This window comes from Mytilus galloprovincialis, chromosome 6 (assembly GCF_965363235.1).
Source record: "Mytilus galloprovincialis chromosome 6, xbMytGall1.hap1.1, whole genome shotgun sequence".
Taxonomy (NCBI): Eukaryota; Metazoa; Mollusca; class Bivalvia; order Mytilida; family Mytilidae; genus Mytilus; species Mytilus galloprovincialis.
The window spans coordinates 4,763,153-4,781,951 of NC_134843.1; the positions used below are offsets into that span (position 1 = coordinate 4,763,153).

Genomic DNA, 18,799 nt, shown 5'->3' on the forward strand with positions numbered 1-18,799 from the left:
ATAGAACTATATCGCTCGGGCAAAAATAATCACGAATATAATGCCTACCCATGTTAAAACTACAATAAAGTATAGCTTGCATCAATTATTTCTTAAACAGGGCTAGTATATATGCAATATACCAAGCCAAAAAATAACGTGAGACAGTGTCAAAGTATTGCAAAAATTTAACAATCAATGTTACTTCAGTGATAATGGTGGAATTAATGAAGATCTGGTATTTTAGTTATATTCAGATAATGGATAGTGTTACTGAAAGTTGTTAGTTACTTATGGACATTATGGACGTTTGTTTGATTGTTCTCCTTTATTGTAGTTTGGTTAGGGTAGTTTTTACCTTTCCAAATGTTCTGTATGTCTTCATATTGAATTTTGGTTTTATTAAATTGTGTAGTTGATGTCTCAATTTTTAAAAACTCACACCATATTTTAATCATAACATTATAAATGAATGCTATAAAAAATGACAAGGAGTCATACAAAACAATCAAACATGATTTTTTTCTTTTTCATTAATAAGACAGATTCTGCATGTATTGTAAAATATTTCCATGGTATCAACACGTATTTCCCTTCTACAAAATATTTCAGACAATGATAGGAGAAAAAATATTAATTAATTTAATTTGCAATATCATTGTTTAAATCACAAAAGAGAAAATCGTCAGAATTAAAGATTTCATTTTATTTTTATTTTTTAGATATTGACTACCTTTTGAAAACAGAAGCATATCCAAACACTCCTTTTGCTGACTGCTCAAATAAAAGTTGTTTAAATGGAGGATATTGTCTAAATGTATCAACCGAAGAATATATCTGCCATTGCCCTGTACATTTCACAGGTAGGTTTATATATATCTATTTCAAAAGACAATATGGCTTCTCAGATTCAGATGCACGTCGTCAGATGTTGTACATATTCTTGAATATTCGTGTAAAATGGAATGTTAATTATACACCTACATTCATATCTATATTTATTGACAACTTGTGTATTGTTTAACATCAATATTACATAATTAAACCTAATTTAATGAATAATTTCTTTCATTTGTTCACTATTTTTTTCCTGTGATTTTACGATAAAAGAATGCTGAAGATAACCGATCAATCTTAATTTGTCTTTGTACATAAAATGTCGAGAAAACTGGAAAATATATTGAAATTATGTAAGACAAAATACAATTAATAAATAATTTAGCATTTTATTTTCCGTAAAATATTGTAGAGATCAATGTTTCATCATTTCATAGACAAACATTTACAGCTACATCTGTCTATCTGATCTCAGATGGTTTTGTCAGACAATGTTTTTTTTTCTTCAGATTAGCATTCAATTGTATCAGATTATTATTTGACAATCGTGTCTTGTATAATCTTAAGACACTGTGTTCTATTTCTGAGAGACTGTTAATGTGTTAGGATAACTTCATCTGTTTTAAGGTGTGCTTGAAATCATGTCTTTTGAGAGCTGGAACTCTTGTGAAATATTTGTTGGGACGCCTTTTAATAATTAAGAAACTAATGTTCAATAGGGGCTTTTTTTTTTAAAACGCGTTCCAACACAGGATCAATATTATCAAAAGAATGCATTGATGTTGGTGAATAAAACAAAACTTTATCTTTTGGAATTGATTAAAGAGGTAGGGTCAATTTCATCTGACTTGATTTCCCCTTTTTGAAAGACCTTGAATATTTACTAAAATTTACTGTAGTATAGATTCGTGTTAACTGTACTTCAAGTTTTAACGAAACTTTTTCAAAATTATGATTAACTGGACATGTTAAAAAACAAAAAAATAGGGTAATATTTGACAAAATGTCAGTAATTATCCAAAACAAAATATTAATTTCATACAAATGTATATGAAATTAATTTCTAACCAAAACCAAAACTTTTTATAATAACGTTCAGATTCAGATTGATTCCCTTTTTTTACTATGCCCTTCAATGCTATATTTCATGTGATTCATAAGTGAGATTAGACCGTTTAATTTCTCATTTAAATGGATTTACACTTGTCATTTTTGGTGTCCTTTATAGCTTGTTGTACGGTGTGAGCAAACGCTCCGTGTTGAAGACCATACTTTAACCGATAATGGTTTACTTTTATAAATTGTGACTTGGATGGAGATTTGTCTCATTGGCACTCATACCACATCTTCTTATATCTAATAATCAACTTTTGATCCGTACTGTTTATCACTGGGTATGGCATGTGTTTAATAATAAAAACATGAGGATCTGCCTAAAAATGTATGCAAACTAATATTTTATGTTCAGGTAGTAATCAAAGCATAGGCAGTGGAATAAAACATTCAATTCACTTTGCTTCGGGAGATAAAATTTGCTCACCCTCGAAAAATCACATTTCTCTCTGGCACAGCCCTCGTGAAATATGAATATTCTTGGGTGAACAAATCTTCATATCTCCCTCAGAAACAGGAAATAAATGTATAGTTTTCATCATAATATCACGTCGAACAACAATATGAACTATTTTAGGTAAGTTTAATTCCATTAAAAGGATATTAAATTATTAATACCGAGTTAAAATAATTAACGTTTCAGTTGGACACTCAATCTCATTGTCTTATAATCCTAATTGTATTTTATAAGGGATGTTCTGTCAAGTTTCCTGGTGCGATTTACCTGTATGCCAACATGGGACATGTGTTCTTGATAATGGCGGTTATAGTTGTGACTGTGATAAAGACTTCTGGGGAGCGAATTGTGAAATAACGTCGATTGAATGTGCTGCAATGGTATGTTCGGGCAATGGTGTTTGTATAGTGGATGCCATTTCAGGAAAACCATGTAGCTGTAACAAAGAGTGGACAGGTAATAAGACAACGTTTACAAATTTGAACAGAAATGACAAAAAATAAGCCATCTTCATACTAAGTATAGCCCTAAACAAGGCATATTGCAGCAATCTATCTATTTTGTACCTCGATTAATATCTTAAAACAAGTATTAGAATTATTGCATTTGTAGTTTTTGGAGTTTTCAATACTTGAAAGAAAAACAACTTGTGAGACAAGGTTCAAAAACTCACATATATAGATTGATACCTAACAGACGTATTTGTGAACAAGTTACTAAACAGTCGGAAACCCGGTTGAAATAGAACAAAAGAATCGAAGCTCTTTGTTAGAGAAGGCGATAAATGCTTACTGTAATGTTTACTATAGTGACAAAAATTTTAAAAGTTAATAGAAACGAACAAAATTACAATTTTCTCCTCAATTGCGAAGTGTTTTATTTTAAAAACGCCATTTGCATAAGTTTTCAATCTATTTAGTACATAGTTAAGTATAACAATTAGATATCAAGTCGACGACATGGGTATCTTTCAAGTTGAATGTAGAAAATGCATAACCTCCGATTTTTTTTTTTAAATTTACCACGGACGGAAAACATATCAATCTATTAGTTCAGTAATTTTCGTTTCTGCCCTTCCATTATGTGACTCAAGAACAAATTCCAAAAAATGGGTAACAATTGTATCGAAAAGAGAAAATCGAGTGCACCTTTTAATGTTTAAAGCAAGAGTATTTCATACATCTTCTCGCTTCAGATTCTATCATTTTTATATATCAAAGCTACAGGTTAACTTTATAACATAAAAAAATCACAGTACTAAAAGATGAAATATATGGGTCAAGTGAAATACCTATCTAATGAATCACAAAAACAGAGTAGGTGTGTTCGAGTAGCTATTTTTTTTACTGAAAGTACTTAACGACAGTCTTTCAAGTTGGATAATGAAAATGCATATCTTCGAAAAATTATAATTTTTTGTGTGTGAAAACTAGGGTTTATAGTCTTCAACCACTTACAAAATCTAGTCTGCCCTTCCACGAAATATTTAATTAGAATTTTTTTTAAATGTTTATGAATTTTCGAAAATTCCACCTGACAACCGATCAGACAATAGTTTTAAGTTGAATCAATGCAGACAGGATCATTAAGTGATGCTCATTAGCTAGTTGATACATTTGTCTTTTACAATACAACTGACATATAAGGATCGTAATGGTGCAATGTGGATAAATTTATCGCTTTCCGAGAGCAAAATTGGCAGCGCGTCATCCCTACAATGGCTTCCATTTCTACGATTGTGAAAATGAACTGGCGTAAGGGGGAGATAATTTTGACGAAGTAGAATCCTGACTGTAAAGTAATTTGAAAAAGTTATAATACGGAATGATTTTGAAACAAAAGAGCCGACAATGTGAAATGTGGCATAATCATACCTTCATCTTCACAGCAACATAATAATTACTGTATTTATAAAATGTTTACTCAAATTATTTCAATAGAGATGTAAAATTTTCAAGATCTAGACGCTATATATGTTCTTGTAAAACGCTTGTGTTTTATTTTTTTTTAAAAGATAAACTCCATAGAACAATTCTTTGTTAAAACTAGTGATCGGTCGGCAGTTATTTCCTATTCCACCAGTTACTGAATTACTCACATAATTTTACTCCTCAAATTTAAACCTTTAAATCATTCAAATACTCTAAACATTGTTTAAATTTTAAGTTTATCTCAACTATTTTTTTTTTATTTATAGGTCAAAACTGCAGTTTTTATGAGAAGCCCCATATTACTACTCAGTCAAAACGTACACTGATGGACGAGCCTATTTGGATAGGAATGATAACAGTTCTTCTTTTATTAATTCTCTTCGGATTGCTTCTTTTAACTAGACGTAGATGTAGTAGATATTTCAAATGCTGCGAAGATACAGATGAAATTCTTAAAAAACAAGCAGGTTAGTCTTTACAATGTTTTTATGCCCCACCTACGATAGTAGAGGGGCATTATGTTTTCTGGTCTGTGCCTCCGTTCGTCCGTCCGTCTGTGCCTCCGTTCGTCCGTCCGCTTCAGGTTAAAGTTTTTAGTCAAGGTAGTTTTTGAAGAAGTTGAAGTCTAATCAACTTGAAACTTAGTACACTTGTTCCCCATTATATGATCTTTCTAATTTTAATGCCAAATTATAGTTTTGACCCCAATTTCATGGTCCACTGAACATAGAAAATGATAGTGCGAAGTTCAGGTTAAAGTTTTTGGTCAAGGTAGTTTTTGATGAAGTTAAAGTTACATCAACTTGAAACTTAGTACACATGTTCCCTATGATATGATCTTTCTAATTTTAATTCCAAATTAAAGTTTTGACCCCAATTTCACGGTCCACTGAACATAGAAAATGATAGTGCGAGTGGGGCATTCGTGTACTATGGACACATTCTTGTTATCTAATGTTTCACGGTAAAATCACAACAGTCATTTATTGCCTGAAATTTTATCAAATGAATACAATGGTCCATGTTGAATGATCGCCTAGTACTTATAATAGTTGTTCCAGAAACAAGTTTGAAAATTATAGTCAGTTTTATCATGTAAATCTTTTATATTCATTTGATAAAATTTACTGCTTGCAATAGCATAAATTGTTCTATATAATAAGGATGTTCTTATCACAAGCAAAAAACCCAAGCCGTATTTGGCACAACCTTTTTCAACTTTTGATCCTCAGAGCTGTACAACTTTGTCCCCTTTTTTTGACTTTCGAACTTTTATATCTGGGCGTCACTGGTAAGTCTTGTTTGGACGAGGCGCGTTTTTGACGTAATGAATTTAAAACCTAATGCCTTTTGTTATCTATTATTCATGTGTTTCTTTGCTTAATACGTTCTGCTATTTATTTGTATTGTAGTCCTGTATCATTATGTTGTCATTTTAATGTTATATTTAACAATGCCATCAAAGTGCGAGGTTTGGCATGCCACAAAACCAGGTTCAACCCACCATTTTTTCTTTTAAAATGTCCTGTACCAAGTCAGGAAAATGGCCATTGTTATATCATAGTTCGTTTCTGTGTGTGTAACATTTTTACGTTGTATTTCCGTTGTGTCGTTTGTTTTCTCCTATTTTGAGTGTGAATTCACATTACTATAAGACGTGTCACGGTACTTTTCTATCCCAAATTCATGTATTTGGTTTTGATGTTATATTGGTTATTCTCATCGGATGTTGTCTAATGATTAGTCCGTTGCTGTGTGTGTTCCATTTTAATGTTGTGTCGTTGTTCTCCTCTAATATTTAATGCGTTTCCCTCAGTTTTAGTTTTGTTACCCCGATTTTGTTTTTTGTCTATAGATTTATGAGTTTTGAACAGCGGTATACTACTGTTGCCTTTATATAGCATTTACTTTCAATTGACAATTGTGCAAATTTTAATTTTCTTGGGTAAGAAATAATAGCAACAATGGTTCAAATCTAACTGCACTGGATGTGGATTTCGCCAATAAATGCCTCTCCAATGATGGTCGAGGCCAACATATTTGAGAATATAAGACTCCTTCGAACATTGAAGAGCTCATAAACATTAGTGGTTTAATAATACACAAAATATAGTGCGCATTAAGCTCGTCGGAATCTTATAAGAAAAGATTTCTAATTATATGTATATATCAGAACAAGCAAAAATAAATATAGTTTTATAAAAAGTAAATAATTTTTAGTTCCCAATGTTCTGGAACATAGTGATTTGTGTTCCATTTACGATAGAAGAGGGGCATTATGTTTTCTGGTCTTTGCGTCCGTTTGGTCGTTCGTTCGCTCGTCTAATTTAAATGCCAAATTAGAGTTTTTCCCCCATTTGACGATCCACTGAACATAGAAAATGATTGTGCGAGTGGGGCATCCGTGTATTATGGACAAATTCTTGTTTTTTTTCTATCTACTTTGCACTTATTCATTTTTGATTATATACATATGACGCGGATCGGTTTTTATACATCCCGCCATTGTGTTATTGTGTTATTGTGCTATGGTCAAATTTGAGTTTTTGTTTTTCATATGTATTTTGTCTACATGCCATTTTGTGTTTCTCTGTTGAAACAGTTATTTGTTTTTATAATGATTAGTATTATCACAATTTGACTGCTGTTTCTCGATTTTGACGTTTTTACCTATTATGTCTGTCTGTTTTGCTCACAAATTGTTGGCAAATAATAGAATTCTATGCAACTGCTGTTTGAATGAGAGCTAGCTATAAATAGTTATCAAAAGTACCAGGATTACAATTTTATACGCCATACGCGCGTTTCGTTTACATAAGACTCATCAGTGACGCTCAGATCAAAATAGTTAAAAAACCAAACAAATACAAAGTTATAGAGCATTGAGGACCCAAAATTCCAAAAAGTTGTGCCAAATACGGCTACGGTAATCTACTCCTGGGTAAGATAATCCTTAGTTTTTCGAAAAATTCAAAGTTTTGTAAACAGAAAATTTATAAAAATGACCATGTAATTGATATTCATGTCAACACCGAAGTGCTGACTACTGGGCTGGTGATACCCTCAGGTATAAAACCAGGTTTAATTCACCAATTTCTACACAAGGAAATGCCTGAACTTAGTCAGACAATTATTTTCTTTTCATTAGATGTGTTCGAGCTTTTGAATTTGACATTTTATAAAGGATTTCTGTTTTGAATTACCTTTGGAGTTCAGTATTTTGTTATTTTACTTTTTGTTTAATGGATCGTCACTGATGAGTTTTAATAGCCTGGTATCATCGAGAATTTTTTTTGTACAGATTCAAAGTTACATTTATAACACCCAAAAAATCCTTAATCCTTAACAACACTACGCTAATAAAAAAAACCATTTGAAGTATGATTAATACGAACGATTTAGTTTCAATAGCGCTGTGCGATCTGGTATAAATAAATCAACATTGATTCAAATAAAGCATTTTAAAAGTAATGTTAATAAAAGCAACCACACCATATACAAAACAAAAAGATTATTTGACCGTAAGCACTATCATACGTTCAACTAAGAGTCCATTCTTTTTTAGCATGACCACTTGAGATAATCAAAAGTAAAATCACAAAAATACTAAACTCAGAGGAAAATAAATTCGGAAAGTCCATAATCACATGGCAAAATCAAATGACAAAACGCATCAAAACGAATGGACAAGAACTGTCATATTCCTGACTTGGTACAGGCATTTTCAAATGTAGAAAATGGTGGATTGAACCTGGTTTTATAGCTAGATAAACCTCTCACTTGTATGACAGTCGTATCACATTCCATTATATTGTCACCGATGCTTGAACAAAACAAACAGACACAATAGTCAAAAATGTCAAAAATAGGGGTACAGCAGTCAACATTGTATTGTCATATTAATCACTATAAAAACAACAAATGTAACGAAGAAGCACACATCAAATTAACATCCTCATTTTGCTTATATTATACGATTTTATTTGTCTATGTAAATCAAATGAAGGATGATATGAAGCTAATCAATAACATAATTAGTGCTTTTCGTTATAAACACTCTTGCTTATTTATCTAAAAAATGACACAGTGTTACTAAAAAAGTAAATATGATTGATCAAATGACATCTCATTATCAGGATATTAGGCTATCCAATCCCTTGATTACGTTATAAGCATGATTGATATAGACAAAAGAAATGATTTGGTAATAAATAATCAGTCGATTTTGTAAGCAAATATGAATTTACTATGATAATAATCAATTTTCACCTGATTTATGTAATCGAAATTAAAGTATTATTTCATTTTGGTGTTATGTTTTACAAAACAAAGTCTTCAATATGAATCTTGTAGATCACTTGCAATACTTATATAAACGTTATGAATTTATCTAATATATGGTTTTGATTTCTTTTTTTTTTGTGACGTTCCTTTCGCTGAATTTTTTTATTTTCGGTTTGGTGTTGACAATATTTTCTCTTTGATTTTTCCTTTGTTTTATTGTCCATGGTGTTGACATATGGTGTTTTAATGTTCCATTTTTGTTGTCATATTCGGGATGCATCCAATATAGCTGCATCCTTTTGAAGTCTACAGTTAGATACTAGGTAGATAAAATCTTCTATTAAACAGAACATAATACTCATGTCAAAAAGCAAAAACAAATGTGTTTGAAAAATAATTTGACAAAACATACCAATAATTGGAACAACGTGTTTTTCTTCCCGTTGATATTAGGCATACAGCCATTCAGGTATTATATTAATTCAGGACTGATTGTAATATTTTATGTCTATGAAAAAATAACATAAAAATGAAAACATAGCGGTTATTAAAAAGACTGCACCACATGTATAAGGTTATTTGAAATAGACAGAACAATAATTATAGTTTTTCCTGATAATTTAATTCTTAATGTCATTGTTAAGAGTAAATCATATTTGACGAGACTGTTGTAAAAAGGAAAAGGTTAAGCGCTATAAAACCAGGCTCAATCCACCATTTTCTACATTTGAAAATGACTGTACCAAGTCCGGAATATTACAGTTGTTTTCCATTCGTTTGATTTGTTTTGTAATTTGATTTGGCATGTGATTAGGGACTATCCGATTAAATTTTCCTCGGAGTTCAGTATATTTGTGATTTTTAACTTTTTTTCATAAAAAACATGATGGCTTCACGTTCACATGCCAAAATTATGTCTATAGATAATAAACTTTTAGCCAAAAAAGGACATGTTTCATTCAAAGTTAAATTATAATTGTATATTTTGACAGAAAATGCTATACCTGCCCACAAAAATTATACTCCGTCTACACAAGGAACACCAACAGGGACCAGTACATCAGCAACGAAATTTAAATTTGAAGAAGATTCGTCTAATTTTTTAAAAGTAGAGGTGAGTACATTATAAGTAGAGGTGAGTACATCATAAGTAGAGGTGAGTACATCATAATTAGGTTTATACCTAGATTCAAACAATAAAGACATTACCTTTTATAGCTGACTATGTGGTGTGGGCTTTGCTCATTGTTGAAGGCCGTACGGTGACCTATAGTTGTTAATGTCTGTGTCATTTTGGTCTTTTATGGATAGTTGTCTTATTGTCAATCATACCACATCTTCTTTTTATATTAAGAATATTGTTTCAACAAACTCTATTTTAAATTGGATTTTTTTTATGTATGCATACTGCGTAGAAAATAGTTAAGTTGGAACTTATTACTGACCACAAAAATAGCAGAGTTGCTGAGGAATAATGTGGCTGTACCTAAGCAAAGCAGTATTTCTGCATTTAAGAATGCATCTAAACGGAAAAAAACAAATATCTGAACCAAAAAAGTCCAATTAACCGTTCATATCAGATAACACACAAGTTTCTTTAAGTATACGGTTAATTAACCGTTCATATCAGATAACACACAATAGTTTCTTTAAGTATACGGTTAATTAACCGTTCATATCAGATAACACACAAGTTTCTTTAAGTATACGGTTAATTAACCGTTCATATCAGATAACACACAAGTTTCTTTAAGTATACGGTTAATTAACCGTTCATATCAGATAACACACAATAGTTTCTTTAAGTATACGGTTAATTAACCGTTCATATCAGATAACACACAAGTTTCTTTAAGTATACGGTTAATTAACCGTTCATATCAGATAACACACAATAGTTTCTTTAAGTATACGGTTAATGCGAGGTAATCAAAACCTGGTTACATAAATTTGGAAAAAGATCTTATCCCCGGCTTAGTATATATCTAGGATTTTGATTGGTTAACGCACGTCGTTACAAAACCCATAGCCCCTGGGTGTTGCTAACCCATATCCCCGGACGTTGCTAACCAATGTTCCGGGGAACTTCACGCAAGTTTTCCTTAGTTCCATGATTGCTCCTTGTGAAATATTGAATTCTGTAGATTATCCATGATGTTTGTAATGAAATATTTAATTCATTACAATTTTGTCCTATTATGCCGATCATTTACACTCATTTCATTAAATGCATCACTTGACTACCACATTTTCAAGGAATGGGACTACTGACCTAGCTATGCAAATAACCCACGTTGACGTCACACTATCTATGACGTAACTCTCACAACATTGAGCGCCAAATTTGACTCAATCAAGTTTCTCTGTCTCCGTATTAAAAACGTCTTATATTTGACTACCTGTAGGGTTCTACCAAAGGTAGTATCCTACACCCCGTAGAAACTATGCAAAATTTCCAAATTTCAATAAAACTTTTTTAGATAATGAAAAAAACGTTGTTTTCACGTTACACTTTGTACCCGAATTTCCATAAAACTCGTCCGATTCGGACTAAGACCGGGGATAAATTCGTTATCTACGTTCATATCCGTAGATATGGATATTTTAACACCCTTCAGTACCCTGTACACCTTTCGGCTACGCCTCATAGTGTACTTGGGTACTTCAGGGTGTTAAAATATCCATGTCTACGGATATGAACGTAGATAACTTATAGTGTTCCCTCTGAAAAAGAACCCAAACAAACAAGAGAATATGTAACAAGAACACAAAATAATGCAAATTGGTCACAGTTATGGAAAAATGTCCAAAAAGTCCATTTTAGCCTATAGTATCATTACATAGGGAAAATGTAGAATTCCCTGACAGTCTATTTTTACAGATATAAAAAACCCAACATTGATTACAAATAAAATATTTATTACCATGCCGGAAACATAAATTTTTAATCTAAAAGGCTGCATTATATATAGTTTGTGTTACAATTGGTTAAACGATAAAAAAAAAAGTTGTCACGATCTCTTCTGATTGTGTTTATTAAAGAATGAGATGATGTGGTATGATTGTTTTTTGCAATGACACAAATATCCACAAGAGACCAAATGACATAGATGTTACCTACTATAGTTACCGTCCGGCCTCACCGCATTGCAATGTATACAGCAAAGCAAACGAGAACTCTGTTTTATGTAATCTCCTGTGTAATATAAATCATATAACTGATAATCGAGTATTTTTTTCCTAGTATGTGATATTTTTCTGACTAATTATATAATGTATGTATTACAATTGGGAAAAACAAGATTCCAATTTATTTTTAGGAAGGAAAACTTCATATAAATTATTTTTAGAAAAGGAAGAAAAATTAGTATTACAATTGCAAGATATATTGTCAAAATATGTGAATCATTATTTTCACATGTATAAGAATGAGTTTTTGTGGATCAAATCAGTCCAACAAAAGATGTAACTTTCTCGTTCAATGTTCAAATTTTTCCCCTTTTAATTATAAAAACGCCTAATGCATACGGTAACAATAACTAGCCATAGGGTTAAATTGAAAGACATTTTGATACGGATATAATGAGGTCAAACTATCTTGCAAGTACATAATTTATCAATATACATCAAGTTGTGGTATGTTTGCAAATGAAACAACTCTCCACAAGAGATAAATGACAGACATTAACATATATAAGTCATCAAACAGCCTTCAACAATGAGTAATGTAAAAGAATTCAAACGAGAATATTAACGACATAATGAATATATAAAACAATAAGGAAAACAAATATGAACACAGCAACAAACAACTATGTTTCGTACCTTATTTCAACAAAAAGGACCCATCTTTGCTACAATTATCGAAAAAGTTTTTCTCTATTTTACTTTTAATGATTGAAAAAATAATCATGTTTTTTTTTATTAATATTTCGAAGCTAATGTCCGTTTACAGCAGTGCGAGAGTTATTCAAAACAGTGTTAAAATACCCTTTTCCTTGGAAATATACAACGCATGCCAAGACGACATCATGTAAAGAATTTGAAATGAAAACTATTCACAAAAAAAGAACTGTATAGTCATTCATGTTTTTCTATACTAGATTTTTAAAGTTAAAGGTGTTTTTCTTGGCGTTTTTCAATTTTCAATGTATTGCCAACTAGGGATCTAAGTTACCTGCTCTTTTAACAAAACTTATTACAAATGTCTAAATAAGTCTTTTGTTTTTGTATTTGTAAATCCTTTTACCAATTTATTAGCAGTCACAGAATGACATGGAGCCATTTCATACCCCTCCAATTGATGTTGAAAATTATGGAGCTGCAGTCCGACTTTTTGATGCCTATAAAAGTAAATCTGAGAAAAGATCCGCAGAAAAACAGCTATCAATATTAGGATATGAAAATCAACAATCCTCTGGAATTGTGGACGGTACCTTGCAATTTCTACAGCTTGATAATGACGTTTTGTCTTCGGATAATGAAACATATTCTAAGTTTATGCCGTTTTCCAATCCAGAATTACGAAAATCACTTTCATCATTACCAAGTTCACAAAAAGAACGGAACTCGACATTTGTGAAATCAAATTCCGTGCAAGCAGATTTTAGTGGCGTGACTCACTGTTATCCTCATATAGTTATTGTCAATGATACTAGTTATGAAAAATTAGATGATACCGAGAATGAAATTCCTAAATTTACTAGAGAAAGAAAAAAATCTATACAGAGACAAAAGACCTTAGACGATCTTGATGCTCAGAGAAAAAGAGAAGTATTTGCCTCAAAACCCAAAACCTCAAGTACAATGCTTGATATTCCACCGTTTGAGTCACATTTGGCACAGAGAAGAACTAAGTGCAACCACGAGTTAGCGAGACGATCTCCAAGCATTACACCTACGTCATTTGAATCAGACCCTACCTACCGTTATCACAGACATGAGAGAAGACGAAGAATAAAATCGGGAGCAGATTCCTCAGAAGATGAAATAGATCGATATATGAATAGGTCATTTTGCTCGCAACCAGAACGATTACCAGAAATGGTAAATGAATGTAAATGCTGTGGAATTGAAAGAGTACGACCAAGAAGGCCGAAATATTTAAGGATGTCCCGTAAAAAATCTCAACAACGTGACCACAGTTTTACATCAGAAAGGTCAAGTAGTGGTGAGATTAGACGACATCGACGTCATCCAAGAGCTTCAAGTTTGAATGATTTTGGATATAACAAACGAGATCATGTGACAAGACATGTTTTATCAATTCCTAATGAAAATGCAGAGTCTGCTAAAAGGGTGTCTTTACATATCATGGAAGAAAATCAAATAGATAACAATGAATATCATAAGATGCCTGTTAGAAAATCAAGAAGCAATGATCTTAATTTAAACAAAATTCCTAGTGTTAACCACGTTTCAGATGATGGATCACCTTTCAGAAAACGTAGTCAGTCATTCCATTCAGAAACATCAGATACCAGAAAAACTCGTAATCCCGATGATCTTTTAAATATTGACCAGAAAGCTGGTCCGTCATTTTATCTAGGAAATGAAAATCAAGGACAAGAAAAATCTAAAACGTTAGAACTTTCGACAGCAGACCTGGTAGTAGTGTCTACTTCCTCAGCATTAATTGTTACCGACACAGATACTGGTTTCTCGTCATCGTCTCCATGGCGGGAAACAACAGACGAGAATGTCACGGAAAAACTTAGAATTAATAGTTTGAAAGATTCAGCATACCAAACAAAGCAGTCATCTGTCGAACGACATCCCTACGAAGGTCCTACAAATTCTTACGAAAAACCAGAAGATATTAAACTAAACGAGTAAGTAGACTTCAAATATATTAGAACTGCTTGTTGTTTTTCCTACGATACAGGGTCAAATACTTTGCCCAAGAACAGCCATTTTCTTTTCATATAAGATTTCAATAGCTCATGTCCAGTACAGTGAGTAACATTTATATCCTTTTGCGCAGAATAACAACAATAAAACATTTCGACATATGGTGTTTACTTATTCTAAGACAAGTTTATGTAGAACAAATAGTATAATATCATATAAAAAGAAGCAAAACATACGTTTGAGCCTTATTAGTGTATTTTATTTAAAACGCGTTTTTCCCTAAAGTAAGTGCATATCAACATAAGAACAAAGGCCGATTTTTTTTTAATCAGCAGAATAGACATGACCAACAAGCTTCAGCAAGCAGCCAAAAGATTAATTATGTACGAGAAGAATTCTCAGTTTTCTAAAGACAGCGCTTTCACAAATACCTTCTCAGAAAATGAAGATACTGATTCGGACAAGTCACCAAGGTAAACATATCATATTTATTTAAAACGAGCTTCATGAATAATTCCATAATCTTATAAATAGTATTAGCATAAAGTTGAACGTATATGTATATGTTCAGTATTTTATAAAGTAATACCTAAACTATAATACAAACCTGAACGGTTCAATCGGTCTGTGGTTTCGTAACAATGGCTTATCAAATGGATATTTGGGGGGGGGGGGATTTCAAAAATTTGAAAATTTAAAAACTGAAATGAATTCAATAATATTGACAATGGTTCAATCCTCAAGCAGTAATATGTTAGAATGATACTCGGGTTAGGCGTCGGAAAACAAATTTCTATCAATTCATTTTTTAAATATTTTTTTGGAAATCAATATCTTTCAACCACTGAACTATACTGAAAATACATTTTAACCTCAGTTTCATCTTAGTGTACACTCATCGTCTTGTCAAATTGTCTGTGTTTCCTCTTTTTATCATTATCATAAACTAACCGTTTTAAAAACAAAATACTATGGATTTTCTACCCCAGGAATAGATCATTTTGGCTACTTGGCAAAACCTTTTGGAACCTGTTTTTCACTTTCGTACCTTATTTGGCCTTCTTGAATGTTTATCATTCAAGCGTCGCGCGTATGGTATCTATGATGAGTTTATTCATAGAGCAATGCTAAAGAGATATAACAGAAACATATGAATCAAAACTCAATTGTGATTAAGCACACCTCTGAACAATACTTGATAGAAAAGTAAATTATTTACTCTGAGAATCCCTAGATGAATTTAAATATCGTAAATCACATTTTCACACGATTTATGTTTTTTAATGGAAGCTACAATAAGAAAGATTGCTGAATACGATTCAATCCTTTTGAACTTGAACATTGAATATAACAGTTTTTTTTATGATTTTTTACAGAGAATTACATCCGCCACTTCGACCGAGAACCAGTAATTTTTCACTTCATCCCAAACTGTTCCCATTAGAACAGGTGTCGGAAGAAGGGGATAGCCACACACCCGAATCTGCAACTATTAATGGCGATCCTAACACACAGTCACAGTCAGTGTTTACTGAAGACATTGAAATGAAGGAATTTGTTGTTTAAAAGTCATCAGAGTACAATAAATTGATGAGTGAAATTTACAATATACAGTTGGGATCAGTTATAACCTCAAAACAGAACTACTAGAATTATATGTAATATAACTGATCTTAACTATTAAGGAACAGACAACTTTCTATAAAAGTACCTTCAGAATATGTTCTAGGGAGGCTCTATCAGAAGTTGTTTTGTAATAAAACTCTCCAATTTTTTTCTCAAATCGAACTATCCAATTCAGCTCTAGGCCCGAAATATCAGAATTTAAACTAGGTCAAATTAATTAAGGCATCAGTAATAACCATTGCTAAAAATGCACATGAATACAATGTAAATACCCAAAAGCTGAAGGAAACTAAAAATCGGGTATGCTGACAAGACAGTAAATCATTTGCTAAGCCAATTCATAATCATTCATTCATTTCCTTTTACGTTTCGATATTACAAGGCGAATATATTTATACATGATTTATTGTTGAAGTAATCACGCAGGACTAAAACTTTAGACCGTGGTGGTCATCATTGTATTGTTTTTTAATTACTTACATTTAAATTCGTGTTTTTTGGTGTTTTTGAGTGATTTTGACAGTTTGCTCCACGTTTACATGTAAACATAAAATTTGAAACATGGATTGAGAACAGTTTTTTTCTGACAGTTCCTAACTGATTTGATCACCAGCAGTTTATTCCATGCGTATATTAGAACCACTAACGGAAAATTGCAATTAGATAAAAACAACCTTCTGGATTGATGTGTATTTTAATCTTTAAAAAAAACCAGCATTGATGGTACACATTGCTGTCACATCGGTTTGAAATCAAATTGTATTCATCTTGAATATTAAAGTTATAATGACCAATCAACAATCCCAGTAGCATCATCCGTTAGACGTATATTGTAGATAGTTCATATAATGAGTTATTCAGTAGCCAAACTTCATGATAACATTTCATGTATTTCAAACACTTCTGTTTTCAACCAAAACACTTAACGTTAAATTTGGTGTCAATTTGTCTCGAAATATTTTAAGCACATCTTATCTTTATGTATTATGTGGGGAAGTTACTTCAGGGTAAAACAGTATTTCCAACTAAACTATCTTAGATTTGAAAATTCATTTAAATTTAAACATTATTACAGAATGATTGAATGGATGTCACATCATTGTCTAGTCCTTTGTTGAATTTGCAATGTAATATCATATTTAAAGGGTTGATCAGACGTCCAGCGTTACGCAAGTTATCCTTTTTTTGGCATTATTTGTGTAATTTATATAATTATAAATTTATAGAATATATTTAAGGTATTAATTGTTGGGTTCTAGTAAACTATATGTTAAAAGCCATGTCTGAAGTATACTTTTATTAATTTTGCCATAATTTTGTCTTTAGATTTTATGTTCTCCTGAAAAATATTCTTTTAATTTAATTTTGTTAAGCAATAAATTACTTCCGGACAGAAAACACTACTAGTCATAAATTTTTTATATACATGCGCATTTATTGGTTGTATAAATTTGTTTACTTATTGCAAATCACTGTACAGGAGCAAATATGTTTAAAATATATGCAGGGCATAACAAAGATTTCCCTGTAAAATTCGTTATAATTACAAACATATCGCCTTTTCTTTTGAATTAATATATTCATATACATACATTTTGATATATATGTGAAACATAAAAGATTGTATATTTTGTCGAGTTTTATACATATTTTTATCTATTTTGTGACTTATTAAAATCACTTTGCCAAAGACGTACCGTTAACAAAATTATTCAATTATTTTATTTGGTAACTGAGAATCAAGCCTTGTATATATGCATGTTCTTTAGCCTAAAGGGTGGTGCTATAAACAGGTGTTCAACCAATGATAAAAGCACTAAAATACGTTGAATTCCGTTTCAAAACTTATATTATAACTCATTTATCAATTTGATTACAAAAGAGCTCGACAATTTGTGCAATTTATGTACGTCACTGTGTCCACCTTCCAGAAAAATCATCATTTTGTATTATCGAATGGTTGGTATACTTTCGTACATTTGTAAACAGGGGCCTTTTTGTGTTTTCACGATACATTATTATTTGTTTTTAAATTTGGTCAATCCTTGAATGTTAAAAATTTTGAATTGGTTATCCACTTGTGTAGATACATCGTAATTGAGTGTTGCGAAAATATGTAAATGATTTATGATGCATATCAATCTTGTTTATGTTTCTTTACAATGATATGTTTATTAAACTATTGGTTTTTTTTTCTATATCATCATATTTTTTTTCTTAAATTCTAATGCTTAAAACGGTTATTATTAACCCAACATCGAAAAAATATCATGATTGAAAAAAATGGAAATAACAATAACAAAAACCTGTCAAAAACACATTACACAGTAAACTAACAAACCCGAATAAACCCAAAACTTAACAATGTTTGCTCTGAAAAGTCTTTTAAACTCGACCATTCTACTTCGAATATACCAACAAATTATTTGGAACGAATCATAGTGACCAGTGGCGGATCCAGCCATTTAAAAAAAGGGGGGTCCCAACACAGAGTAAAAGGGGGGTCCCAACTATCTGCTCCCATTCAAATGCATTGATCGGCCAAAAAAAAGGGGGGGTTCCAACCCCCGGAACCCCCCACTGGATCCGTCACTGGTGACTCTAAACGGAAAGTGACAAATTTATCTAAAGGGTAAGCTTATACGTGATTGCCACGAAAAAGTCCGTGCAATTTCGCTGAATTTCCCATGTTAATTAAATAATATTAAATTGTTCCTATTAA

At 31.6% G+C, this 18,799-nt stretch overlaps 1 protein-coding gene across 1 annotated transcript in view; it reads left to right on the forward strand.

Annotated features, from left to right (window-relative positions):
• Window positions 1-18,204, forward strand: part of LOC143078761 (uncharacterized) — a 49,776-nt gene extending 31,572 nt beyond the window's left edge. The window contains exons 16-22 of the mRNA XM_076253714.1: window positions 702-842; window positions 2,621-2,842; window positions 4,584-4,784; window positions 9,594-9,715; window positions 12,862-14,432; window positions 14,787-14,924; window positions 15,828-18,204. Coding sequence (XP_076109829.1) covers window positions 702-842; window positions 2,621-2,842; window positions 4,584-4,784; window positions 9,594-9,715; window positions 12,862-14,432; window positions 14,787-14,924; window positions 15,828-16,017 — 2,585 coding nt within the window. The 3' untranslated portion in view covers window positions 16,018-18,204. The remainder of the gene's footprint in view (window positions 1-701; window positions 843-2,620; window positions 2,843-4,583; window positions 4,785-9,593; window positions 9,716-12,861; window positions 14,433-14,786; window positions 14,925-15,827) is intronic.
• Window positions 18,205-18,799: the final 595 nt, after the last annotated feature.